Genomic DNA, 23,332 nt, shown 5'->3' with positions numbered 1-23,332 from the left:
TGATATCTTTCCAATTGAAATGTATTCCTCCCCTCAGCCTACTCTCTGGAATTCCCCCTCCATACCATTCTAACATGCAAATTCTTGTTTTCCTAAGCTCCCTTTAAAAACCCATCCATTCAATCATGCCTTTGTTTGACTCAGCTCCTCCATAAACAGTCCATTTTTCTGCCTGTGAACTGCCTTAGCACATTTTCTTTATTAAAAATACTATAAGAATGCAGGTTGGTAAGCAATTAACTTCCATTGTATAGGTAGCCACAATTAGTTCTAATGACTTGCACTCAAAAAAAAAGCTCCATAATTGTGCCACCTTCCCTGGGTACAAATCACCCATTTGTCCATGAGTTGTGCAACTTTTCAATCTACATTTTTTTGGTGTTGGTATCAAATCCATGTAGGGCATTGGTGTTCAAGCGTTTTCCAAAAGTCGAAGGCTGAGGGCATTTTCTGTCTCGATTTAGACTGAGCCATTTGTGTTCAAACCCCTGATACGTACATTTCTTCAGGGGGACACAGCAAAACGACCTTTTAAAGCCATTCGCTGTCTCCGATGACAAGAGCATCACAAATGCAGTCAGTTAGTAGTGTGGGTGCCAAACACAAGCCCCAAGCTGCCTTTTCCCTTACCTGCCTCCCTGGTCTGCCTGTTTGCACATCTGATTTGCTGTGTCTCCTGCTCAAACAAATGCTTCCTGGCCCACTGAGAGATGTGAAGTAGGGGAGCAAAGTAGATGTGGAACTCATAGCAAGACCCTGTGAAAAGTGAGCGAGAGTGCAAGAGCTAAAATGTGAGTAAATGGGGAGAAGGGGCAAAAGTAGATTTATCAGTGGTCACATTAATTAGAAATACATGACACATCAAACCTTTTGCTGGGGTTCATGCCCAAAATGGTTTGTCACCTATATTGGATTAAACAGTTTTTTGGTGATATTTTTTCTCACAAAGGAACATGTGCAAATGAATTAAAAATTAAGTCCTGGAAAAACTCAGCAGGTCTGGCAGCATCTATAGAGAGAGAAACACAGTTAACGTTTTGAGTGCAATATGACTCTTCATCGGATGGGCTGAAGTCTATCAAGTCAAATTTTGTTTCAGAGCTTTAGGATACTTTTCTGAAGAAATTAGAAGTGCCTACCAATAACCCCTCTACCTCTGCCTAGCACTGACTTTGTTGAGCTCTGTGTATTACAATTCTTGGCCAGACCTCAGGACATTGGGGGAAGGGGTTGGGGGAAGATCTGGTTGGAGACCAATAACGCTTTGTTTAAAGTAGATAAAGTTTTGAGATTCAAGATGCTTACCAAGTGAATAAAGTCACGAGATTCCACGGGTTTTGAACAAACAAAAATAAACTTTACTATACAAGGTCAGAAAGATAAAACAATTTAATAATCTGTCTTATACTCTAACATTCAGGGTAAGTATGAAGTCCAATTCCATGGATTTCTCAACACCTACCCAGACGTTTGTCACATTGTGAGCCAACAATCTCTCTTAAATTTCATCTTTCTCATAAAGGCTTCCAATCTCCACATTTGAAGATTCCACCCTGGAATTCTTTCCAAACGGCGCTCCCACTCAGACAGCTTTAACAATGGCCCACCTCACAGGGTTTCAATCTAGCCTTCCAAGATTCCTTCTTCCTGGATTTCAGAGTACACTCAAACACTAGTGACAAGCACACTTTCAGATCTGTGGCCATACCAAGCAGAAGTAACTACTCCAAAGGGTTACCTTTGCCCCATTGGCCCTCTTTACTTAAAGCCTGCTCCCCGCGGCTCTTTCTCTAACTTTTTAACTCAACTGGTACCCCTGCCTGTCCGTACCTCTGTGGCACTTGTTGGCTGGCGAGCTTCCTGAAACTGACCGACTCAAGAAGAGCTGTTCACTGACTCTTGAAATTATCTAGTGACCTATCACAACACTGCAAGAGGGTTCCACCCTTGTTATTAGACAGGAACAAATGTAACAAGTACTGGAACATCCTGAACCTTAAATGTTACAATCTCCACAGACTGCTAATTTAGCACACAGGGACCCAGAGATCAATGGATTTCATAACAAGTGTCCTACCTTTTTTTTCAGGAGTTGGTGTATTCAGATCATTTATAGGACCCATAGACACCAACACATGAACTAAGAAATCCCCTATGTTTGTGGACCATCAATTGTTTCCTCCACCCAGCTCCCCCTCCCAATATACCTACAAGTAGCAGATTATAGAGTTTTACTTTCATTGTTCCTAACAAATTGCTCTATTTTCACCCTTGGGAAATTAAGTCAGAATTCACAGAAGTGTCATATTTTTGCACTACTGCTTATTAGGGAATTGACCCAGGGATTAGATACTGACCATAGATCTAAAGGATCTTTGTTAACATGTAGAAAATTTGGCCCTCACGTTAACAATTTCTCTGGTTCCATTTTCAGGGTGTATGTTGCGGTCTCATTTACACTAGGCTTTTTACAAAGTGCATTTCAGCCGTTGCTGTGCGCCAACAGCAAAAGCACATTCTCGTGTATTCACACTACAGTTAATCCAATCTTATGGCACAAAAATGTGGGCATTTCAGGAAGTATTGATAGCTTTCAGCAATTCAGATTTTGTTAAATTGCACAGTTAGGTGGGCACCTTGTGAAGTTTTATGTTGTAGTATTTTCAACATAGTTGAAAATTTATTGTTACTGGTTTAATGATCCAGAGACAGGAGTTCAAATCCAACCAAGGCAACTGGGCAACTTAAATTCATTTAATTAAATAAATGGAATGAAAAAACTAGCATCAGGAATGGTAACCACATAACCACCAGATATTTGCCCATTAATGCCTTTCAGGGAAGGAAATCTGCCATCTATGCAATGTGATTGACTCTTAACTGTCCTCAGAAATGGTCTAGCAAGTCACTCAGTTGTATTCAAGGCGGCAGCTCACCATCACCTTCTCGAGCTCAATTAGGGTTGGGCAATAAATGCTGGCATTGCCAGTGATACCCACATCCTGTGAATGATTTTTTAAAAATCCTTCTCTACCCCTAGCATCTCTACTTTCAGTTGCCAAGACTGTAAGCTCTGGAATTCCCTCCCTAAACCTCTCCCCGCTGCTCTTCCTCTTTTCTCCTTAAATACACTGCTTAAAACTTATCGCTTTGACCAATCTTTTGGCTATCTACCCTAATATCTCCTTATGAGGCTTGGTGTCAAATTTTGTTTTATAAAGCTTACAACATTAAAGATACTATATAAATCAGGTTGATGCTGTTGCTCGAGCTGCCAGATGGAATTTGAATTAACATATGGATTGTTAGTCCAGGCCTAACATACCATTGCACCCTGTATTGGTAAAACTGCCACCATCTACAAGGGTTTATAATGAACTTAAAGGACATAGGAAATCTCAAGCCTTGTTGCTCCCCTTTGCCATAGGCTTTCATTGGCTCCATGTTAGTAAATGATTCATTGGAACCATGTAATAATAGAAGTATCACCCAAGGACAATTTTTTGCTTAAAAATGTTTTGTTTCACTAATGTGGTTTGTGGGAGATTTCAACACACAACTCCAATGTCACTGATTATATTTTCTGCTTAAAAACTTGTTAAATGATGCTATGAACAAAAATATCAATGATGTAAAACAAAGAAGCCAATTATCTCTGAAGCAGATAGAGAAAATACTACAACATAAAGCTTCACAAGGTGCCCAATTAATTTTGTGACATTCACTAATTCACCGACCCATAATGTTGTATCCCTTGATTTTGTCAAAGTACATCTGGAAACTGATAATGCATTTTTAGATGATGTCGCCAAAGGGTGGCATATTAAGAAATAGGGGACCAAGGAATAGATCCTTAGGGAACACTAGAGGTAACGGCACAAGCGCAGGATGAAAAACCATTGTGGGTGATCTCCGGCTACCATTGAATAGATGAGAATGGAGCCAGGCCAGTCCTATCCAGCTGTATGATAGTGGAGAGGTGTTGCAGGAGATTTGTGTGGTCGATCACATCAAAGTTAAATGATTTATTTCTGATCAGGATTGTTTATTAAATTAAGGAGCCCCAGATAAACTTTCTTGTTTAAATTTAAAGCTAATCTCCAGACAAAAAAAATGGGAAATACTGTTACAATGATTTTACGTCACATGGCTGAATAACCTGTTTACTTAGAATTCTTAATTTTGAGGAATTTTGTAGTTTGAATTAGTTAGTCCTCAGATCTTACCTGCACAGAATTATGCATCAGTGTAATTTGTGTTTCACTGTTGAAATATTACCGTTTTCCTTTTTTTCTTAAGTATTTGGTTCTTATACTTTTCTCTCTTCATTTAACAGTGTGATAGTTGAGGGCGTTGACTGCGAGAATAGACGCAGCTCCTCCATCATGTTGGCCTGCCTTCAGCGAACACAGAACCCACCTTCGCGACGTTTGTCATGTCCCAGTAAAACACTGGAGTCTCTGAAATGTGAGTGGAATTTGATAGCAGTCTCGAAGTGTGTATCAATGCTACCATGGTTATGGTGGTGGTTGTGCTCCCATATCTTGATTTGGACCTTTCCTGTGTGTACTATTACAAATCTAAACAACAAAAAAGCGTTTAAAGAGTTTTAGCTTTTCTAGTTAATCAAAGGGCAGGAAAGTCTAGGACTACTTTCTATTTTATTGTACTCTTCCAACATCTGGAGGGAAAATGTACAGGAAATATATACAAAATGGATACTTGTAAAAGGAAAAGAAACTGCAAATGATGGAATTAAAAGCAGAAAATGTTTGAAATGCACTGCTGGTATTACAGCATCTAAAGAGAAAACTTGTTTGTCACATCTTTTCATCTTCAGAAGTGAAAAGTAAACTATCTCCTTTGTCAGGTTGTAGAAAAAAAAACAGAGGAGGAAGGAAAGATAGCAAACTGCTTAGTGGAGAAGCAAGAACCCATTGAATGATATCAGTGAGACAGCAGAAAGGCATTAGGGCATTGGAAGAACAAAAGTATGTACATAGTTTGGATGGTGATAACACCGAGAAAGGCATGAGGTCTGAAATGAAATCAGAAAATGTCGAAAAGACACAGCAGATGTGCTGGGCACATAGCCCACCGGAGTATACTCTGATTAAGCCTAGACCTGAAGCATCAATTCACCTGCCCACCCCATGGACAATAACAGATTTGCTACACACCTGCAACATGCTGTTCAAAAGTAATTAGGAGATCTAGCTAATGACCAGAATAACTTTAGACAGTATTCAAATCAAAGGGCTGTAGAATGCCTAGGGGAAAGATTGTATATAATCTTTGTAGTTTGCATCGAACTTGATTGAAGTATTAAGGGAAGCCAAAATGGGAATGTGAAGATGCTACATGTGCTGCAGTTGTGAGGAAAGTGCTAGAGCAAAAGTAGATAGAAGTTGAGGTATTTGAAGAATGAACAAGCAAGAGTATCCCCAAAAGATAATGGTCCCTTTGGATAGAGGTGTGAAAGGGTGGTAGGTAGTAAGATCATGGAGATGTTAGAAGAAGATCTGGTGAAAATAGAGGCTGATTAAATCTACATGGTTACCAGATAAACACAGATAGGCAAGCATGTCTATTTGCTTAATATTGGAGATGCACCCTACTTACCCAAGCCCAAACAACACTTAGGAATCCCCAGATGTGCACAAAGATGCAGCTGGACTTTTAATCAGCTGAAAATACGCAGCTTGCCAATGAAATAAAAATACAGATAAACATCTTGCTGCTTATACAGCCAAAACAACAACTTATAGCTAAAGCAAATTTAATGTAAAGATGTTTCAAAGAGGCATAAGTGACTAAAACAATCATTGGTAGGGGAAATATTAGAGGGTAGTAACCAGGTATGATCAAATAATTGAAATGAAAACAAAGTGTCGGAAGTGCTCAGCAGGTTTGGCAGCATCTGTGGAGAGAGAAACAGAGTTAAAGTTTGGAGTCAAATTTCACGGTTTTTCAGAACTTCTTCCATTTCTAAAGAATCATATTATATTTGACAAAGTGAAGGAAAAATATAAAAGCAAATACTGCGGATGCTGGAAATCTGAAACGAAAACAAAAATAGCTGGAAAAACTCAGCAGGTCTGACAGCATCTGCGGAGAGGAACACAGTTAACGTTTCGAGTCCAAATGACTCTTCATCAGAACTAAAGAAATATAGAAATATGGTGAAATATAAGCTGGTTGAGGGAGTGGGACAGGTAGAGCTGGAAAGAGGGCCAGTGATAGGTGGAGGCAAAGAAGAGATTGCCAAAGATGTCATAGACAAAAGGGTGTTGATGGTGGTGATATTATCTAAGGAATGTGCTAATGGTGACATTAAGGGTAGAAAGCAGGATAAACAAGTGGCAGATGGCCCTAGTGGGGGTGGGGTGGGGGGATGGGATCGAAATAAGCTAAAAGGTGGAGATACAACGACAGATCAAAATAAATTTAAAAATAGGTGGGGAAAGAAAAATATATTTAAAAATATATAAATTATTGGAAAAAGGGGGATCGGAAAGGGGGTGAGGATGGAGGAGCGAGTTCATGATCTGAAGTTGTTGAATTCAATGTTAAGTCCGGAATGCTGTAGAGTGCCTAGTCGAAAGATGAGGTGCTGTTCCTCCAGTTTGCGTTGAGCTTCACTGGAACATTGCAGCAGGCCAAGGATGGACATGTGGGCTTGAGAGCAGGGTGGTGTGTTGAAATGGCAAGCGACAGGGAGGTGTGGGTCATGCTTGCGGACAGACCGAAGGTGTTCCACAAAGCGGTCACCCAGTCTGCGTTTGGTCTCTCCGATGTTTTGGAGACCGCATTGGGAGCAGCGAATGCAGTGGACTAAATTGAGGGAAGTGCAAATGAAGTGCTGCTTCACTTGAAAGGAGTGTTTGGGCCCTTGGACAATGAGAAGGGGGGAAGTAATGGGGCAGGTGTAACACCTTCTGCGGTTGCATGGGAAGGTGCCTTGGGAGGGGGTTGAGGTGTATGGGGTGATGGAGGAGTGGACCAGGGTGTCCTGGAGGGAAAGATCCCTGCAGAATGCCGCCAGGGGTGGTGAAGGGAAGATGTGTTTAGTGGTGGCATCATGCTACAGTTGGTGGAAATGGCGGAGGATGAATGAGGGTGAATGGTCCTGGATGGGCATTGGTGTCGATGAGTGGTTGGAGCTTGCATTCTTTTGCACCTGAAAGAAAGAGACAAAGTTTCTGGTTGAGGCGTCAGATGAGACGAAGAATAAAATTAAACTGGGGGCAAGGACAGCTTAGAGATAGGGTGAGTCCGTGCTGCTGATGGGAGAAGCCGAGTGTGTTCATTTGGCGGCGCATGAGTGTGGATCTCAGAATGCGACGAGAACAGCAGTCCGAGGAGCGTTGTATGTCCCGGAGATACCTGTAATCCTGGGTCGGTTCGAAACATGAGGAATGGAATTTCAGTTGGAATCCACGTGGGGTGAGTCAGAGACGGAGGCAGTCACTGAGGAAGGAAATATGGCTGTGAAAGCGAGTTTTAGTAAACACCTTGTCAAACACCAGGAGAGAAATGGAAAGCAGTGAAGGTGAACAGGGCAAATGAGACAAGTGGAAATCCTGTCGGAGAGAAGAACTCATCGACACCAATGCCCATCCAGGACCCTCCACCCCTGTCTGTCCCGCTGACCCCATCCCGTCTTCCTATCCCAGGCCCGGCCATGTATTCACCATACCCCCTGACCTTCCCCTCTCTGATGCTGAACGTTCAGTGCTCAGCAAAGGACTCCGTTTCATACCCTTACGCCCTCACCTTAATGAATTTTGGACTCGGCACGATGCTGAACTCTACTTCCGCAGCCTTCGTCTCCGTGCCCACTTCTTTGGGCAGGAGCCCTCTCCCCGTTCAACGGATCCTTTTACCCGCCTCCAATATTCTCCCTCCACCTGGACCCTTCCCTCTGGATTCTTACCTGCTCTTGATCTTTTCGTTGAGAACTGTCAGCGTGACATCAGTCATCTCAATTTCTCTGCGCCTCTCACCCACTCTAAGCTGTCTCTTTCTGAACTTGCTGCACTCCGTTCTCTCAGGTCCAACCCTTACTTTGTCATTAAACCTGCTGACAAGGGTGATGCTGTTATTGTCTGGCGCACTGACCGCTACCTCGCAGAGGCTGAGTGTCAAATGGCAGACACTTCCTCCTACCTCCCCCTGGACCATGACCCCACCACTGAACATCAAGCCATTGTTTCCAGGACTGTCACTGACCTCACCTCCTCTGGAGATCTTCCCTCCACAGCTTCCAACCTCATAGTCTCCCAACCTCGGACGGCCCGCCTCTACCTCCTACTCAAAATCCACAAACAGGACTGTCCCGGCCGACCGATCGTGTCAGCCTGTTCCTGCCCCACGGAACTCATTTCTTGCTATCTTGACTCCATTCTCTCTCCCCTTGTCCAGTCTCTTCCCACCTACATCCATGACTCCTCTGACACCCTACATCATATCAACAATTTCCAGTTCCCTGGCTCCAACTGCCGCCTCTTCACCATGGACATCGAATCCCTCTACATCTCCATCCCCCACCAGGATGGTCTGAGGGCTCTCCACTTCTTCCTCATACAGAGGCCCGAACAATCCCCATCCATCACTACTCTTCTCCGTCTGGTTGAACTTGTTCTCTAACTGAACAATTTCTCCTCAAACTCGTCTCACCCTCCAAATAAAAGGTGTGGCTATGGATACCCGTATGGGCCCCAGTTATGCCTGCCTCTTTATGGGGTATGTGGAACATTCCTTGTTCCAGTCCTACTCAGGCCCCCTCCCACAACTCTTTCTCCGGTACATCGATGACTACTTCGGTGCCACTTCGTGCTCTTGTCTGGACCTGGAAAAATTTATTAACTTTGCTTCCAATTTCCACCCCTCCATCATTTTCACATGGTCCATCACTGACACTTCCCTCCCCTTCCTTGACCTCTCTGTCTCAATTTTTGGTGATAGACTGTCCATCAATATTCATTACAAGCCCACTGACTCCCACAGCTACCTCAACTACAGCTCCTCACACCCCGCTTCCTGTAAGGACTCCATCCAATTCTTTCAGTTCCTTCGCCTCCATCGCATCTGTTCTGAGGATGCCACTTTCCAAAACAGTTCCTCTGACATGTCTTCTTTCTTTCTTAACCGAGGTTTTCCACCCACGGTGGTTGACAGGGCCCTCAACAGTGTCCAGCCCATTTCCCGCGCATCTGCCATCACTCCTTCCTCTTCCTCCCAGAACCATGATAGGGTCCCCCTTGTCCTCACTTATCACCCCACCAGCATCCGCATTCAAAGGATCATCCTCCGCCATTTCCGCCAACTCCAGCATGATGCCACCACCAAACACATCTTCCCTTCACCACCCCTGGCGGCATTCCGCAGGGACCGTTCCTTCCGGGACACCCTGGTCCGCTCCGCCATCGCCCCATACACCTCAACCCCCTCCCACGGCACCTTCCCATGCAACCGCAGAAAGTGTTACAACTGCCCCTTTACTTCCCCCCTTCTCATCGTCCAAGGGCTCAAACACTCCTTTCAAGTGAAGCAGCACTTCACTTGCACTTGCCTCAATTCAGTACACTGCATTCGCTGCTTCCAATGCGGTCTCCAAAACATTGGAGAGACCAAACGCAGACTGGGTGACCGCTTTGCGGAACACCTTCGGTCTGTCCGCAAGCATGACCCACACCTCCCTGTCGCTTGCCATTTCAACACACCACCCTGCTCTCATGCCCACATGTTCATCCTTGGCCTGCTGCAATGTTCCAGTGAAGCTCAACGTAAACTGGAGGAACATCACCTCATCTTCCGACTAGGCACTCTACAGCCTTCCGGACTTAACATTCAGTTCAACAACTTCAGATCATGAACTCTCCTCCATCCCCACCCCCTTTCTGATTCCCCTTTTTCCAATAATTTATACTTTTTAAATATATTTTTAAATTTATTTCGATCTATCATTTTATCTCCACCTTTTAGCCCATTTCGATCTCCCCCCACCCCACCCCGACTAGGGCCACCTGCCACTTGTTAGTCCTGCTTTCTACCCTTAGTGTCACCATTAGCATCACTGTCAACACCCTTTTGTCTACGACATCTTTGGCAATCTCTTCTTTGCCTCCACCTATCACTGGCCCTCTATCCAGATCTACCTGTCTCACCCCCCTCAACCAGCTTATATTTCACCACATTTCTATATTTCTTTAGTTCTGATGAAGAGTCATTCGGATTCGAAACGTTAACTGTGTTCCTCTCCGCAGATGCTGTCAGACCTGCTGAGTTTTTCCAGCTATTTTTGTTTTTGTTGTGAAGGAAAGATATATTTCACTAAAAGGAAAGAATCAATTAAACACTAGAGAGACAAATAAAGGCGTAAAGTTTAGGAAAGAGGCATGCAACAATTACATGGACTGCAGAGAAGTGCATGATAAGAGAGAAAGCAACGAGATTAGGAGAGAAGTGAAGAAAACAATTGGAACTACTAAAAAGAACTGCAAAATTAAATTATCAAAGAACATGAAACAAAATAATAAAATATTTTACAGGCAGATCAATAAAAACGGAAGGCTGTGATGGGAATAGGACCATTAAAGAATAGACAGGAAAATACCACAGGTAATGTTAGAGAGATGGCAAAAATGTTTAATAACTATTTTGCATCTGTGTTTACTAGGGAGATAGAACAGGTAGACATGGCATTGAATGATGAGATGGATAATGAGGTAAGTGCATTTAAAATAAAAAAAGAGATGTATTGAATAAACTAATTGAACTCAAAGACGATAAAGGCTGTTGTCTGGATGGATTGCATCCATGTATTTTTTTAAAAATCTAGGGAAGAGATAGAGGTATTACTACATGTATTTAATATTCCTGCAAAAAGACATTTTGTCAAAGTTTTTCGTCCTGCAATCATCAGGACAATCACAAGAATACCAATGTCAGGGGAAACAACAACTTTTATACTTTATGAGAAGAGAGTGCTGATTGGTTGGCAAGTGGACACTGGTAGAGGCTTTGCCATGGAGAATGCACCAGTTAATTATGACTGACAGTAACTGCCAAGCATTGTTTGAAATTTAAACCAGGCAGCTTGACTCTGGTCAAGGCATTGCCTTGAGGAATGAACCAGTGAATGGCTATCACTTATTTTGTTTAACTGAAACAGGCGCAATGTGTGTAATGTGGTCTTTCTGTCTACAAAGAACAGGGCCCTGTGTATTAATGTATGTAGCTTCCAATACACACAAATGCGTCACACTGCTAGCCTGACTGACAATCTTAAATTGGTTGTCAGCGTAATTTTTAGCACACTGAGGATTATTTAGCAAATGCTGTCCAATCACAGAATCGCATCTAATGTTGGACACTGTTTTGAGTTTTGTAAGCACGGGCTGGATGGATACAGTCCATTGAGAATAGCAGCTAGGACATGCTGGTTGATATGATCCACCAGTCTTTGGGATGTACCGCCTACAAACCTAGCATCACACTGACACTGAAATTCATATACCACATTACTCATTTGTGTGATGAGCAGAATGTCTTTTAGGCTTGACGGCAGCATCCTGTAAGTGGAAAATACCACTCGTGTTGCTACTGCATTGTGGCAGCGTGAAACAGCCAGCTTACCTGTAGCTCATATTTTTGAGATGCCTTGCCCTTCCAGGGTAATCTTGGGCATGTTCATGGTTTTCGTGATATACAGCATAAAATGATCAGAGTAGCTATTATCCCGCGGATCTCATTGATGTGTCCTATTTCAGCATCAAGCTTGCATGGCGAGCAAATGTCTTGGACCCTATTTACGAGGTTGCCGATAAGACCAATCTTAACGCATGGAACCATAAGAATCCCAACGTGTGTATTGATCAGTGAAGATAGGCTTGTGGTAGACCGTGGTAGAGAACTCCTGGCAGATTCTTCAACCGGTACGTCCAGTAAAGGGAGTTCATTTGACTGCTCCATTTCAAAGATGAATTTGAGCCCATTAAGCCATGCAAGGAAATTATTACATGCTGCTATGGATTTAAATATAGCAAACATATCATCCATATACTGGAAACATGCAAGGGGTAGGAGGTTAAATGTCATCCCATCGAAGACATGTTTCTCATGGAGCGCAACAAAGATGTTTACGAGAGCTGGGCTGAGGGGATCCCATGGCAACACCATCTATTGGGCATACATGGTGTTGTTAAAGCTGAACTCTGCAAGTTGCCAAGTTCATTAACTCAATGATTATTGACTCATGCAGTGGTGGCAGGTCTGATTCACCATATAGTGCTGCAGCACAAATATCTATGGCTTCCTTAAGTGGAACATTGGTGAATAGGCTAGCACTGTCAAATGAGCACAAGGACACAGCATTGCTATTGTTATGCAAGTCCTATATGGTCTTCGCAAATGTGAAGGAGTCCTTCACCGTGTATCTGGAAAACTTGTTCAAAACTGATTATAACAACTTGCCCAACCATTTGGCCATTTAATGCTGTGCAGAAGCCGTCATTGACAAGATAGGTCGTAAAGGGATAACACTTTTTTGTCTCTTGGGCAGCCCATAGATACGCAGATGCAACCATGAGGATGAGCCCAATCATATATATCGTGGCAGCACATCGCTCTTACACAAGTCCAGCAAGCATTTTTTAGCTTGCTTTCAAGCAAGGCTGTCTGGTCATGTTGAGTGGGAGGTCCAATGGATATGAATTTGGGCCCATCATTAAGAATGGCATGTATTTTGTTGATATAGCCATGATTGTTAAGGATGAGTATTCCTGTCCTTTGGTAGGTTTACTGATGTGCATGTCCATGTTGGTCTTAAGGCCTTGCAATGCTGTAAGATGTTCACGTTGCACGTGAGAATCAGATGGGTTGTTCGGAATCCGGCAATATGCATGTGCTAGATCAGCTAGGCGCGCTTCCAAAGATTCAACGTCCTCAGTGGACACTGGTTTGTGGCAGAATAGTTGGGAGTAGAGGAGTTTGAACTCAGCAAATACTTCTTTGTTAGATTTGGGATGAAGGGACACCAAAATTGAAACCATGTGCCAGGAACAAACTCCTCACTTTCTGAGAGTACATGGTTAGAGAGATTTGTTAGGTGTTTAGTGGTGTTGGCATCGGTGGTGGAGGGAGTGAATGTTTGTGGGTGGGGTGCCGATCAAGTGGGCTGCTTTGTCATGTATGGCATCCAGCTTCTTGAGTGTTGTTGAAGCTGCACTCATCCAAGCAAGTGGAGAGTATTCCATCACACTCCTGACTTGTGCCTTGTAGATGATGGACAGGTTTTGGGGAGTCAGGAAGTGAGTTAGTCGCCACAGAATTCCTAGCCTCTGACCTGCTCTTCGAGCCACAGTATTTATATGGCTAGTCCAGTTCAGTTTCTGGTCAGTGGTAACCCCAGCATGTTGGTAATGGGGATTCAGCAGTGGTGATGACATTGAACGTCATGGAGTGATGGTTAGATTTTCTCTTGTTGGAGTTGGTCATTGCCTGGCACTTGTGTGGCCCAAATGTTACTTGTCACTTGTCAGCCCACGCCTAGGTATTGTCCAGGTCTTGCTGCAGTTGGACATGGACTGCTTCAGTATCTGAGGAGTCGCGAATGGTGTTGAACATTGTGCAATCATCAGCTAACATCCCCACTTCTGACCTTATGATGGAAGGAAGGTCATTGATGAAGCAGCTAAAGATGGTTGGGGCTAGGACACTACCCTGAGGAACTCCTGCAATGATGCCCTGGAACTGAGATGACTGACCGCCAACAACCAAAACCATCTTCCTTCATGCTAGGTCTATCTCCAACCAGTGGAGTTTTCCCCCTGACTCCCATTGACTCCAGTTTTGCTAGGGTGCCTTGATGCCACACTTGATGCCTTGATGTCTAGGGCAGTCACACTCTCCTCGCCTCTGGAGTTCAGCTCTTTTGTCCATGTTTGAACCAAGGCTGTAATGAGATCAAGAGCTGAGTGGCCCTGGTGGAACCCAAACTGAGCATCAGTGAGCAGGTTATTGCTAAGCAAGTGCGACTTGATCGCACTGTTGATGACCCTTCCATCACTTACGATGGAGAGCAGACCTATGGGGTGCTAATTGGCCAGGTTGGATTTGTCCTTTTTGTGTACAGGACATAGCTGGGCAATTTTCCACATTGCCAGGTAGATGCCAGTGTTGTAGCTATATTGGAACAACTTGGCCAGTAGTGTGGCGGGTTCTGGAGCACAGGTCTTCAGTACTATTGCTGGAATATTGTCAGGGCCCATAGCCTTTGCAGTAGCCAATGCCCTCAGCCGTTTCTTGATGATATGTGAAGTGAATAGAATTAGCTGAAGACTGACATCTTGTGATGCTGGAGACCTCTGGAAGATCCACTCGGCACTTTGGCTGAAGATGGCTGCAAATGCTTCAGCATTATCTTTTGTGCTGATGTGCTGGGCTCGCCCCATCATTGAAGATGGGGAAATTTGTGGAGCCTCCTCCTCCAGTTAGTTGTTTAATTGCCCACCACCATTCACGGCTGGGTACGGCAGGACTGCAGAATTTGGACCTGATCTTTTGGTTGTGGAATCGCTTGGTTTTGTCTATCACTTGCTGCTTATGCTGTTCGACATGCAAGTAGTCCTGTGATGTAGCTTCACCAGGTTGACACCTCATTTTTAGGTATGCGTGGTGCTGCTCCTGGCATGCCCTCCTGCACTCTTTGAACAAGGGTTGATCCCTTGGCTTGGTAGTAATAGTAGAGTGGGCGATATCCTGGGCCATGTGGTTGAGTACAATTCTGCTGCTGCTGCTGATGGCCCACAATACCTCTTGGATGCCCAGTATTGAGTTGCTTCGTCTGTTCAAAATCTATCCCATTTAGCACAGCGGTAGTGCCACACAACATGATGGAGGGTATCCTCAATGTGAAGACGGGACGTCGTCTCCACAAGAACTGTGCAGTGGTCACTGCTACCAATACTGTCATGGACAGTTGCATCTGCGGCAGGCAGGTTGGTGAGGATGAGGTCAAGTATGTTTTTCCCTATTGTAGGTTCCGTCGCCACCTGCCACAGACCCAGTCTAGCAATAATGTCCTTTAGAACTTGGCCGGCTTGGTCTGTGGTGGTGCCACCCAGCCACTCTTAATGATGGACGTTGAAGTTCCTCCAGAGTACATTCTGCACCTTTGCCACTCTCAGTGCTTCCTCCAAGTGGTGTTCAACATGGAAAAGCCCTGATTCATCAGCTGAGGGAGGGCAGCAGGAGGTTTCTTTGCCCATGTTTGACCTGATGCCATGAGACTTCATGGGTTCCGGAGTCAATGTTGAGGACTCCCAGGCCAACTCCCGCCTGACTACATACCACTGTGCGGCATCTCTGCTGAGACTGTCCTGTCGGTGGGACAGGACATACCCAGGGATGGTGATGGTGGTGTCTGGGACATTATCTGTAAGTTATAACCCTGTGAGGATGACCATGTCAGGCTGTTGCTTGGCTAGTCTGTGAGACAGTTCCCCCAATTTTGGCACTAGCCCCCAGATGTTAGTAAGGAGGACTTTGCAGGGTCGACAGGGCTGAGATTGCTGTTGTCATTTCCGGTGCCTAGGTCAATGCTGGGTGGTCCATCCGCTTTTGTTCCTTTTTTTGAGACTTTGTAGCAGTTTTTGACTTGGCCATTTCAGAGGGCATTTAAGAATCAACCACATTGATGTGGGCCTTGAGTCACATGTAGGCCAGACCAGGCAAGGACAGCAGATTTCCTTCCCTAAAGGACATTAGTGAATCAGATGAGTTTTTACAACAATCGCCAATGGTTTCATGGTCATTGTTAGACTTTTAATTCCAGATTTGGCTGTCGTCTTTCCCCCACGCCACTCTATTTCTATGGAAGAGTTCATGCACTCATTGCCCTTAGCTATTGCCGCACATGTGAGCTGGATGGGCACCTCCATTCTCTGCCTAAGAACCTGCACTGCCTTAGGAACTCCAACCTGCTACAGATTTAGGTAGACCCTCCTTTCCAGTGACCCCTGAGGCCTTGCACCTGTGCCCAGCTAAACAAGTTTGTGTTCCCCAAGGGGAACTGACCACCGCTCTCTCTGCATCTGGCACCTCCTCTTTCATACCAGTGCTGTGATCAGCATCCTGTGACTTCATATCTATGTACACACAAGGACCCACCCAGGTGAGATTATCTGCGCTGGGCGGTGCGTTCATAAGGCACCATGCTGCTGCTGCTTCGTGCTGCTTGGGGCCCATGGAGGGAGTGGCTACTCAGTGTGTCACATGCTTTTGGACAAGGTGGAGTGCACTACACCCCTTTTAATGACCATTTTGCCCCCTCTCATCACCAGATTCCCCCAAAACTTTTGTTTTCTCAGGCCTTGATTGTGTTCTCTTACACAATACTGGATATCTCAATTGCTGTCTGCTCCATTGGGGTAATTTGTTTCTTTAAAAATAAATGCATCCCCCCCCCTCCACAACCTTCTGGGCCCATTCCCTTGCATTGTACACTCACCCCACTTCTCCTGCAAGCATAAGAGAGAGCAAGATAAGGCACTGTTGTTTCCAATGGCTTATGTCATCTGCCCCTAAGCATTAGGAGCTGCATATCTCAGTGGTAACAGGTCCTCAGCAGCTGTTTGATTGTAAGCCATTCCAAGGGGTCACTACCTGGACTAGACACACTGCCTCTGGACGGTGCTGAGTGACAAGTTGGAACCACTATGCAACCATTGGTATTTTTTTGTCATTGTTACATTTCACACTGTGATCCAAATATGTTGAAATGTCTCAAAGCACGTCACATAATGCTGCTATTTGGCAAACATAGCAGCATTTTTTGCCAGCAATATCGCACAAACAGTAGCAAGTTGCATGACCAGTGATTTTATTTGTGGCGGTTTTGGTTGAGAGACGATTCTTGGCCAAGATGCTGAGAAATTTTTTAAAGACTTCTTAAGCCATTGAGGTCTTCAATGGCTAATTGAACCATGAGTATAAGCTGGAAGAGCCTTGGTTTAAGAACATAAGAACTAGGAGCAGCAGTAGGCAATTCAGCCCCTCGAGCCTGCCCCACCATTCAAGATCATGGCTGATCTCATTTCAGCCTCGACTCCAATTTCCTGCCCTCTCCCCATAACCTTTCAACCCGTTACTAATTAAAAATCTGTCTATCTCCTCCTCAAATTTATTCAGCGTCCCAGCATCCACTGCACTCTGTGGTAGTGAATTCCACAGATTCACGACCGCTTGAGAAAAGTAATTCCTCCTCATCTCTGATTTAAATCTACCACCCCTTAGCCTAAAACTATGGCCTCTCATTTTAGAATACCGTACAAGGGGAAACATTCGCTCCACGCCTACTTTGTCTATCCCCTTTATCATCTTATATACCTCAATTAGATCTCCTCTCATCCTTCTAAACTCTAGCGAGTATAGGCCTAAACTGCTCAATCTCTCCTCATAAGACAAGCCCCGCATCTCTGGAATCAATCTAGTGAACCGCCTCCAATGCAACTACATCCTTTAATGGGTTTAATGTGCTGCTGAATGCTGGCAGCTGCAACAATGCAGAATCCTTTCATTACAGCATTGAACTGTCAAATAGACTGTCAGCATTTGTCATAAAGGGCACAAGACCACAATTTTTTGATCTAAGAGTGAATGCACTGTAGGTTAAGCTAAGTTTATATATCACCAAAGTTTGCGAGGTCTAGAAATGAGCATTGTCCTCCAGATAGCAATTGCATGCTTCTGTGCTTCATTTAAAAGATTAAGTGAGACTTTTTAAGGAAATGAGGTAATGAACTTCCTTGGGACATGCTGTGTATTCATATTTTTAGTAAAAGATTAAAAAACAAATTTTAAGAAGCTCATGGCTCCCTAATGGGGCTAGTGGGTGAAAGCACAACCTGCTGCTGTGCTGTGCCATACAGAACATTTAATTCCTGGCCTGTGGTGAGTTAACAGCTGGATAATACAATAGCCGAAATATCCCTAGACTAGGGAAGGAATGGTTTGAAAAAAAGTCAGCCAAGGGTTATCATTGTTATCCATTGTCTCCTGCTACAAATTGTACCAATGTGAATATCAGGTGAGAACAGTATCATGCTCATGTGCAACTCCAGACGTTCACATGAAGAATGACAATTTTAGAAAGATACCAGGAAGGTACAGGGCACAGATTTAAAGTAATTTGCAAAAGAAGCAAATGTGATGTGAGAAAACTTTTTCACGCAGTGAGTGTTTCGCATCTGGAACACACTGCTTGGAAGTGTGGCGGAGGCAGGTTCAATCAAGGCGTTCAAGAGGGCAATGGATGATTATGTGCAAAGCTACGGGAGAAGAAGCAGGAGAATGGCATTAAGTCATGATGCTCATTTGGAGAGCTGGTGCAGACATGATGGGCCAAATGGCCTCCTTCTGCACCGTAACAATTCTGTGAGGTGGAGAATTTCCCTAGAGAAGGCTGCCAACCCCTTCCTAACCCAAAACAAGAACAGTAATTATTTAGAAGCTATATTTTTAAAACACACAACTCCATAGATGTTGCTTTTAAAGAAGTTACCACGCACAACATGATCAGCTTTTTGTTCTTAATCAAAAGATTTTTTCAAGTATTCATGACAGATAAAATCACACCTCTTGCTATAAAGCTGAAGCACATGGCTTTGTGCTATGCATTAGAAGATAATCAGACTGATACACAAAAGTGAGTGTTGAATTCTATATATTGTGCGTACTAAAGAAATGCAATAACTACATTTATACAAAATTGTCCTTCATCTTATGCACTTTTCAGGCTTTAACAGAAGTTAATGGAGGAAGGAAAAGGTAAGTTTTGGCATATGTTTTATGACAGACACCATTGTGTCCCTTTATGCTAATAATTTTTTGAGTTATATTCAGTTTTCCCTCATCCTCATTTAACCACAACGCCTTTTCAATTGCTGATAGGGGTTGGGAAGAAGAGATTGTAATGAATTGCGACCTCTAATATCGCAAGCAGTTCTTGGCAGAACCATATTTATTTCAATATAAGCTGTAATTTATAAAGCATAAAAAATTAAGCCTGGGTTGCAATCCATATAAAGAATGAATATTTTATTCTGGGGTAGGAAGGAAGCTTATACAGAAGCAACTGCAATATTTTTGAAACTAGTTCATATTTTCAATTTCTATGCTTTCTTCCCTTCAGCACTCCTCATGTCGAAATATTAAACTTCTGTGTGAAACTCTTTGTGCATCTTGGACAGGTAAACTTAGACAACATTTTGACACCATTGCTACCAGGATGTCCCAAATAAGGAAGCAGAAAATGAGAAAATGCCATTTGGCCCACTTCTTCCCAGGATATTTATCATCTCGCATGGTCCCTATTGCACTCGTTTAATCTCATCGGGGAGGATTTTGCTAAATAAATAAATAATACCTACCCCTTCCTAGCTCCTTAGAGCTATGAAGCTCACCATGCTTATAAGAATCACAGCACTTCTTTTATTCATTCTTAAAATGTGGATGTCGCTGGCAAAGCTGGAAATTATTGCCCCTCCCCAGTTGGACTGAGGAAGGTGAAATTGGGTGGACTTCTTAATTGGGAAATAAAAGAACCATTTATCCAAATTCATTGCCATATCTGTTAGTCCTGGTGGATATCACATTGCTTGGGAATAGCCTTTACTATTGGATCCTGCTGAAGGAGAACAAAAGGCTCATTGGTCTTTCTCATTTTTATTCAGCTACAGAAAAGTCCCAATCTAACACACGTCAAAACCATTCTCTTTTGTGATTCTGACCATATAGTCAAACAGAAGGGGGCCTCCTTTACCCACATGCAAGATCCAACATTAAGCTCTAAGGTGTTAGAATTATCTTAATTGTTTAAGCAGTGAGAATCTTCAGTGTTCTGTGCTGATAAACTGCATGGCTTTAACTAGCAATAACCTTTCGTGCACTTTGACATCTCTAATGCTCAGCTCTTTCCAGCTTGCACCTAAGCTCTCTGCACTTGGATTAGTAGTCTGTGTAGATGGGCTGATGGTGTGTATTCTGTGTCAAACAAAGAGAAACTCTACCTATATAGCAATGCACAACAACAACTTGCATTTATATATCTCCCTTAACCTATGCAAACACTCCAACCTGTTCCTCAGGAGTATTAGCAAACTTATTGCCTCCTTGTATAACTTGGTATTAAGACAGATGACCAAAGACTTGCCCAAAGAAGCAGCTTTCAAGGAGCATATTAAAGGTGTAGTGGGAGGTAGTGAGGTGGAGGGATTTGGGTAGTGAGTTCCAGAATTTAGAGCATAGACAGCTGAAGGCACAGCCACCAATTTTCGAGGGCAGTAAACTCATGTTATTAGCTTATATAAAAGCAAAAAACTGCGGATGCTGGAAATCTGAAACAAAAAAAAAATACCTGGAAAAACTCAGCAGGTCTGACAGCATTTGCGGAGAGGAATACAGTTAACGTTTCGAGTCCGTGAGACTCTTCTATATAGCTTATATGTAGTTTATCCAAATGAGTTACTGACTTTTTCTGTCATGAAATAGTATTTCACACACAAGTCAAAGCTGCAGTTTAGCTAATTTTCTTACAAGCTCAGTAATTAGCCTGATGTTTTAGTTTGTTCTCTTGCTTCCTTTCAATTGATAGTAAATGAAACTGCCTCACTAGTAGGCCGCAATCTAGCCAAAACTGCTGTGAAATCCGGTTATCCTTAAGTTGATGATTAAATTTTTATTAATTTTTGTTAAACGTGAGGCCAGATAAATTTTAGGCTTCTGTCAAAGCTGCATGTGATTGACCTTTAAAATGGGACACCCTCCCTACTCTCCACCTCTAGCTGGAACTTTTCTTTGTAATATCTGTCTACTTTAGTCAAATTTTGTAAAGGACTAATGGTTTTCTTGTTTGAAAGAATAATACAATTTAATTGCACAGCAAGCAGAATGCTTGGCAGTTCGAACTAATTATTCTTCAAGTATTCAAAAATCTTTTTTATTCTTTCATGGGTTTTTAGGTCAATGTTTTATTGCCCATCCTAATGCCCTTGAGAAGGTGATGGTGGTGAGTCACCTTCTTGAACCACTGCATTCAAAATTGCTGAGTCAAAATCCAGGAACTTCCTCCCTAACAGCACTGTGGGTGTACTTATGCCACATAGACTGCAGCAGTTCAAGAAGGGTAGTTAGGGATGGGCAATAAATGCTGGCTTAGCCAGCGACACCCACATCCCATAAATGAATTTTTAAAAGTCTGTGTGGTGTAGGGAATTGCACAATTTCACACAGTTTGTAGCATTTTGCCCAAGTGAAATGGGGCATGACTAACCTTTCGAGTTTGAGGAACATAGTTATTAGTTTTGTGGCTTTTTAATTGCAATATATTTTTGTTAGCTTTTTTCTTCTAGTCAGTGCCTACTGTAAGTGGACCTTCATAATTGCTGCCTTTGGGATCCATAGGGAAACTGAATTCTAGACAACTGCTTTCTAATGAACTGGAGGATCAAGTTAGTAATTATTTGTAAAATTAAGTAATTTTTGGTTCGGGAACAATAAAGTGAACGAGAGGACAAGACCAAATTGAATTACGCGCATTGTTATCAAAGTCTGTAATAGAAAAATAAAAAATGCTTAAAATCTGAAATAACACAATATACAAGTGATCAGTAGCCTTTTTATAAGGAGAGAAAATGCGTTAACACTGACGTTAAGATCTTTTTGTCAGAATGATTGTGGGACTATACACATTGGGATCAGGATAAATCAATATAGTTTAAGCAATTTTGCGGCTTGATAAATCATTGCAATTAGTTTTCCTTGACCTATTCAATCCATGTCATCTGTTCCAGAATGGTTTTACATAAAAAAGGAGGAATGAGAGAGGATGACCACTGGTCCTATCTGTTGCATGGTGTAACCTCATATGGCAGCCCTCCTACTTGTGGTGGTTCTAACTCCTGAGGGAATTGGGGAAAAACAGCTTAGTTTTTCTTTGGGAAGCAAACAAAATATTTATGCTGAAATTTTGGTTGCACTTTTAATTCTGGTAATGGCTTCCCTATTGCTGTTCATGGCATTTGTTAGCGTGTGCCTTGCATGTTTGTTCAAAATTTTTACAAATCATGATTGAATGTCATATAAAAAGTGAAACGTGTATTATGGAAATTCTTCAATATAAGCAACTATTTCAAAAAAAATGTTCTCCATAGGCATTTTGATCTTGATGTTGCTGTGCTAAGGGGCTGGTTTGGACTGTTCAATTACCCAACTGAACTGTACTGATCAAATCACTTGATCAAATGGAAAATAATGCCACTGATTATGAGTTGAATAAAGAGATTTTTTTTTTAACTTTCGGAAAGCATTGAAGAACTATTGCTTTTTCCTACAGTGTAAAAAGTAAGTCATTATGTACTGAGCAGACTAGTGAAATTATTTATTGTCCAGCAATCAGGTAGGGTGTCTAACCACCAGCCTTTGGGCTGCAGTAAGTAAGCTAGCCCTTGAAGCCAAGGCGGCTGTGTCCTATATTAATTGCTGATTGTTTGCTTTGAATTTTGTGTTCCTGGAGGCTTGAAAAGATTATCAACCTGAACATTAAATCTTTCTATCTCCAAAGATGTTGTCAGACGGGCTGAGTATTTCCAGCAGTTTCTGTTTTTGTTCTTCATTGCTATTGTTCAGAATTATGAACTTGACTTGTTCCAGGTAGAGGCTGAGGACTCCATTTCCTGGCTCATGCAAGAGGTCCGGCACATCCACAGAGCGGGGCAGGCCACGTATGCTCAGCCCAGCGTTCTGATTTCTTGGGGTTGTGGCAGAGATCAGGGAGCCTATGTAGTAATGGTAGCGGGAAACCTGACCATGGGACCCAGTATGGTGGGAAAAGATAAGCCTACATGACTGGGTGAGATACAGAAGAAGAGGCTCTGGGCAGCAAAAATGCTGTTGTTGGCAGGCTCCATGTAGCGGGAGCTCAGTAGAAGGCCTGGGGAGCCGAGATGGTGACAGTAGGTCACCTGGCTCTGAGTTGGAAAAGGTTAAGACTCAGAAGAAGCCCTGGGAGCCATTTATAGCTCGGTGCAGCCGGGAGATTGGAGTTTGGAGAAACCCAGGGCAGTGCGAGCTCAGTGAAGCTAGTGGCCTGCTAAAGAGCTGCAATTGTGCCAGTAATTAGATGCTGGAGTGCAACTTTGAATCCCATGGAAGGCAGTCTTGAGAAGAGATCGAACCATCAGGAGGTGTACAGTCATTGAGGCAGTCCGAGTCAGAGCAGTTTTTGGGGGAATTCAGAGACTAGATGTTCGAAAGTGGAGACATGTAATCC

The 23,332-nt window shown here is 43.1% G+C and overlaps 1 protein-coding gene across 1 annotated transcript in view; it reads left to right on the top strand.

Annotated features, from left to right (window-relative positions):
• Positions 1-23,332, top strand: part of fam222aa (family with sequence similarity 222 member Aa) — a 359,807-nt gene that overhangs the window by 238,679 nt on the left and 97,796 nt on the right. Inside the window, exon 6 of the mRNA XM_078554423.1 lies at positions 4,337-4,467. Coding sequence (XP_078410549.1) covers positions 4,337-4,467 — 131 coding nt within the window. The remainder of the gene's footprint in view (positions 1-4,336; positions 4,468-23,332) is intronic.

This window comes from Cetorhinus maximus, chromosome 12 (assembly GCF_964194155.1).
Source record: "Cetorhinus maximus chromosome 12, sCetMax3.hap1.1, whole genome shotgun sequence".
Classification (NCBI taxonomy): domain Eukaryota; kingdom Metazoa; phylum Chordata; class Chondrichthyes; order Lamniformes; family Cetorhinidae; genus Cetorhinus; species Cetorhinus maximus.
Note: the sequence above shows the minus strand (reverse complement) of the source record. Positions and strands in the feature narration are given on the sequence as shown.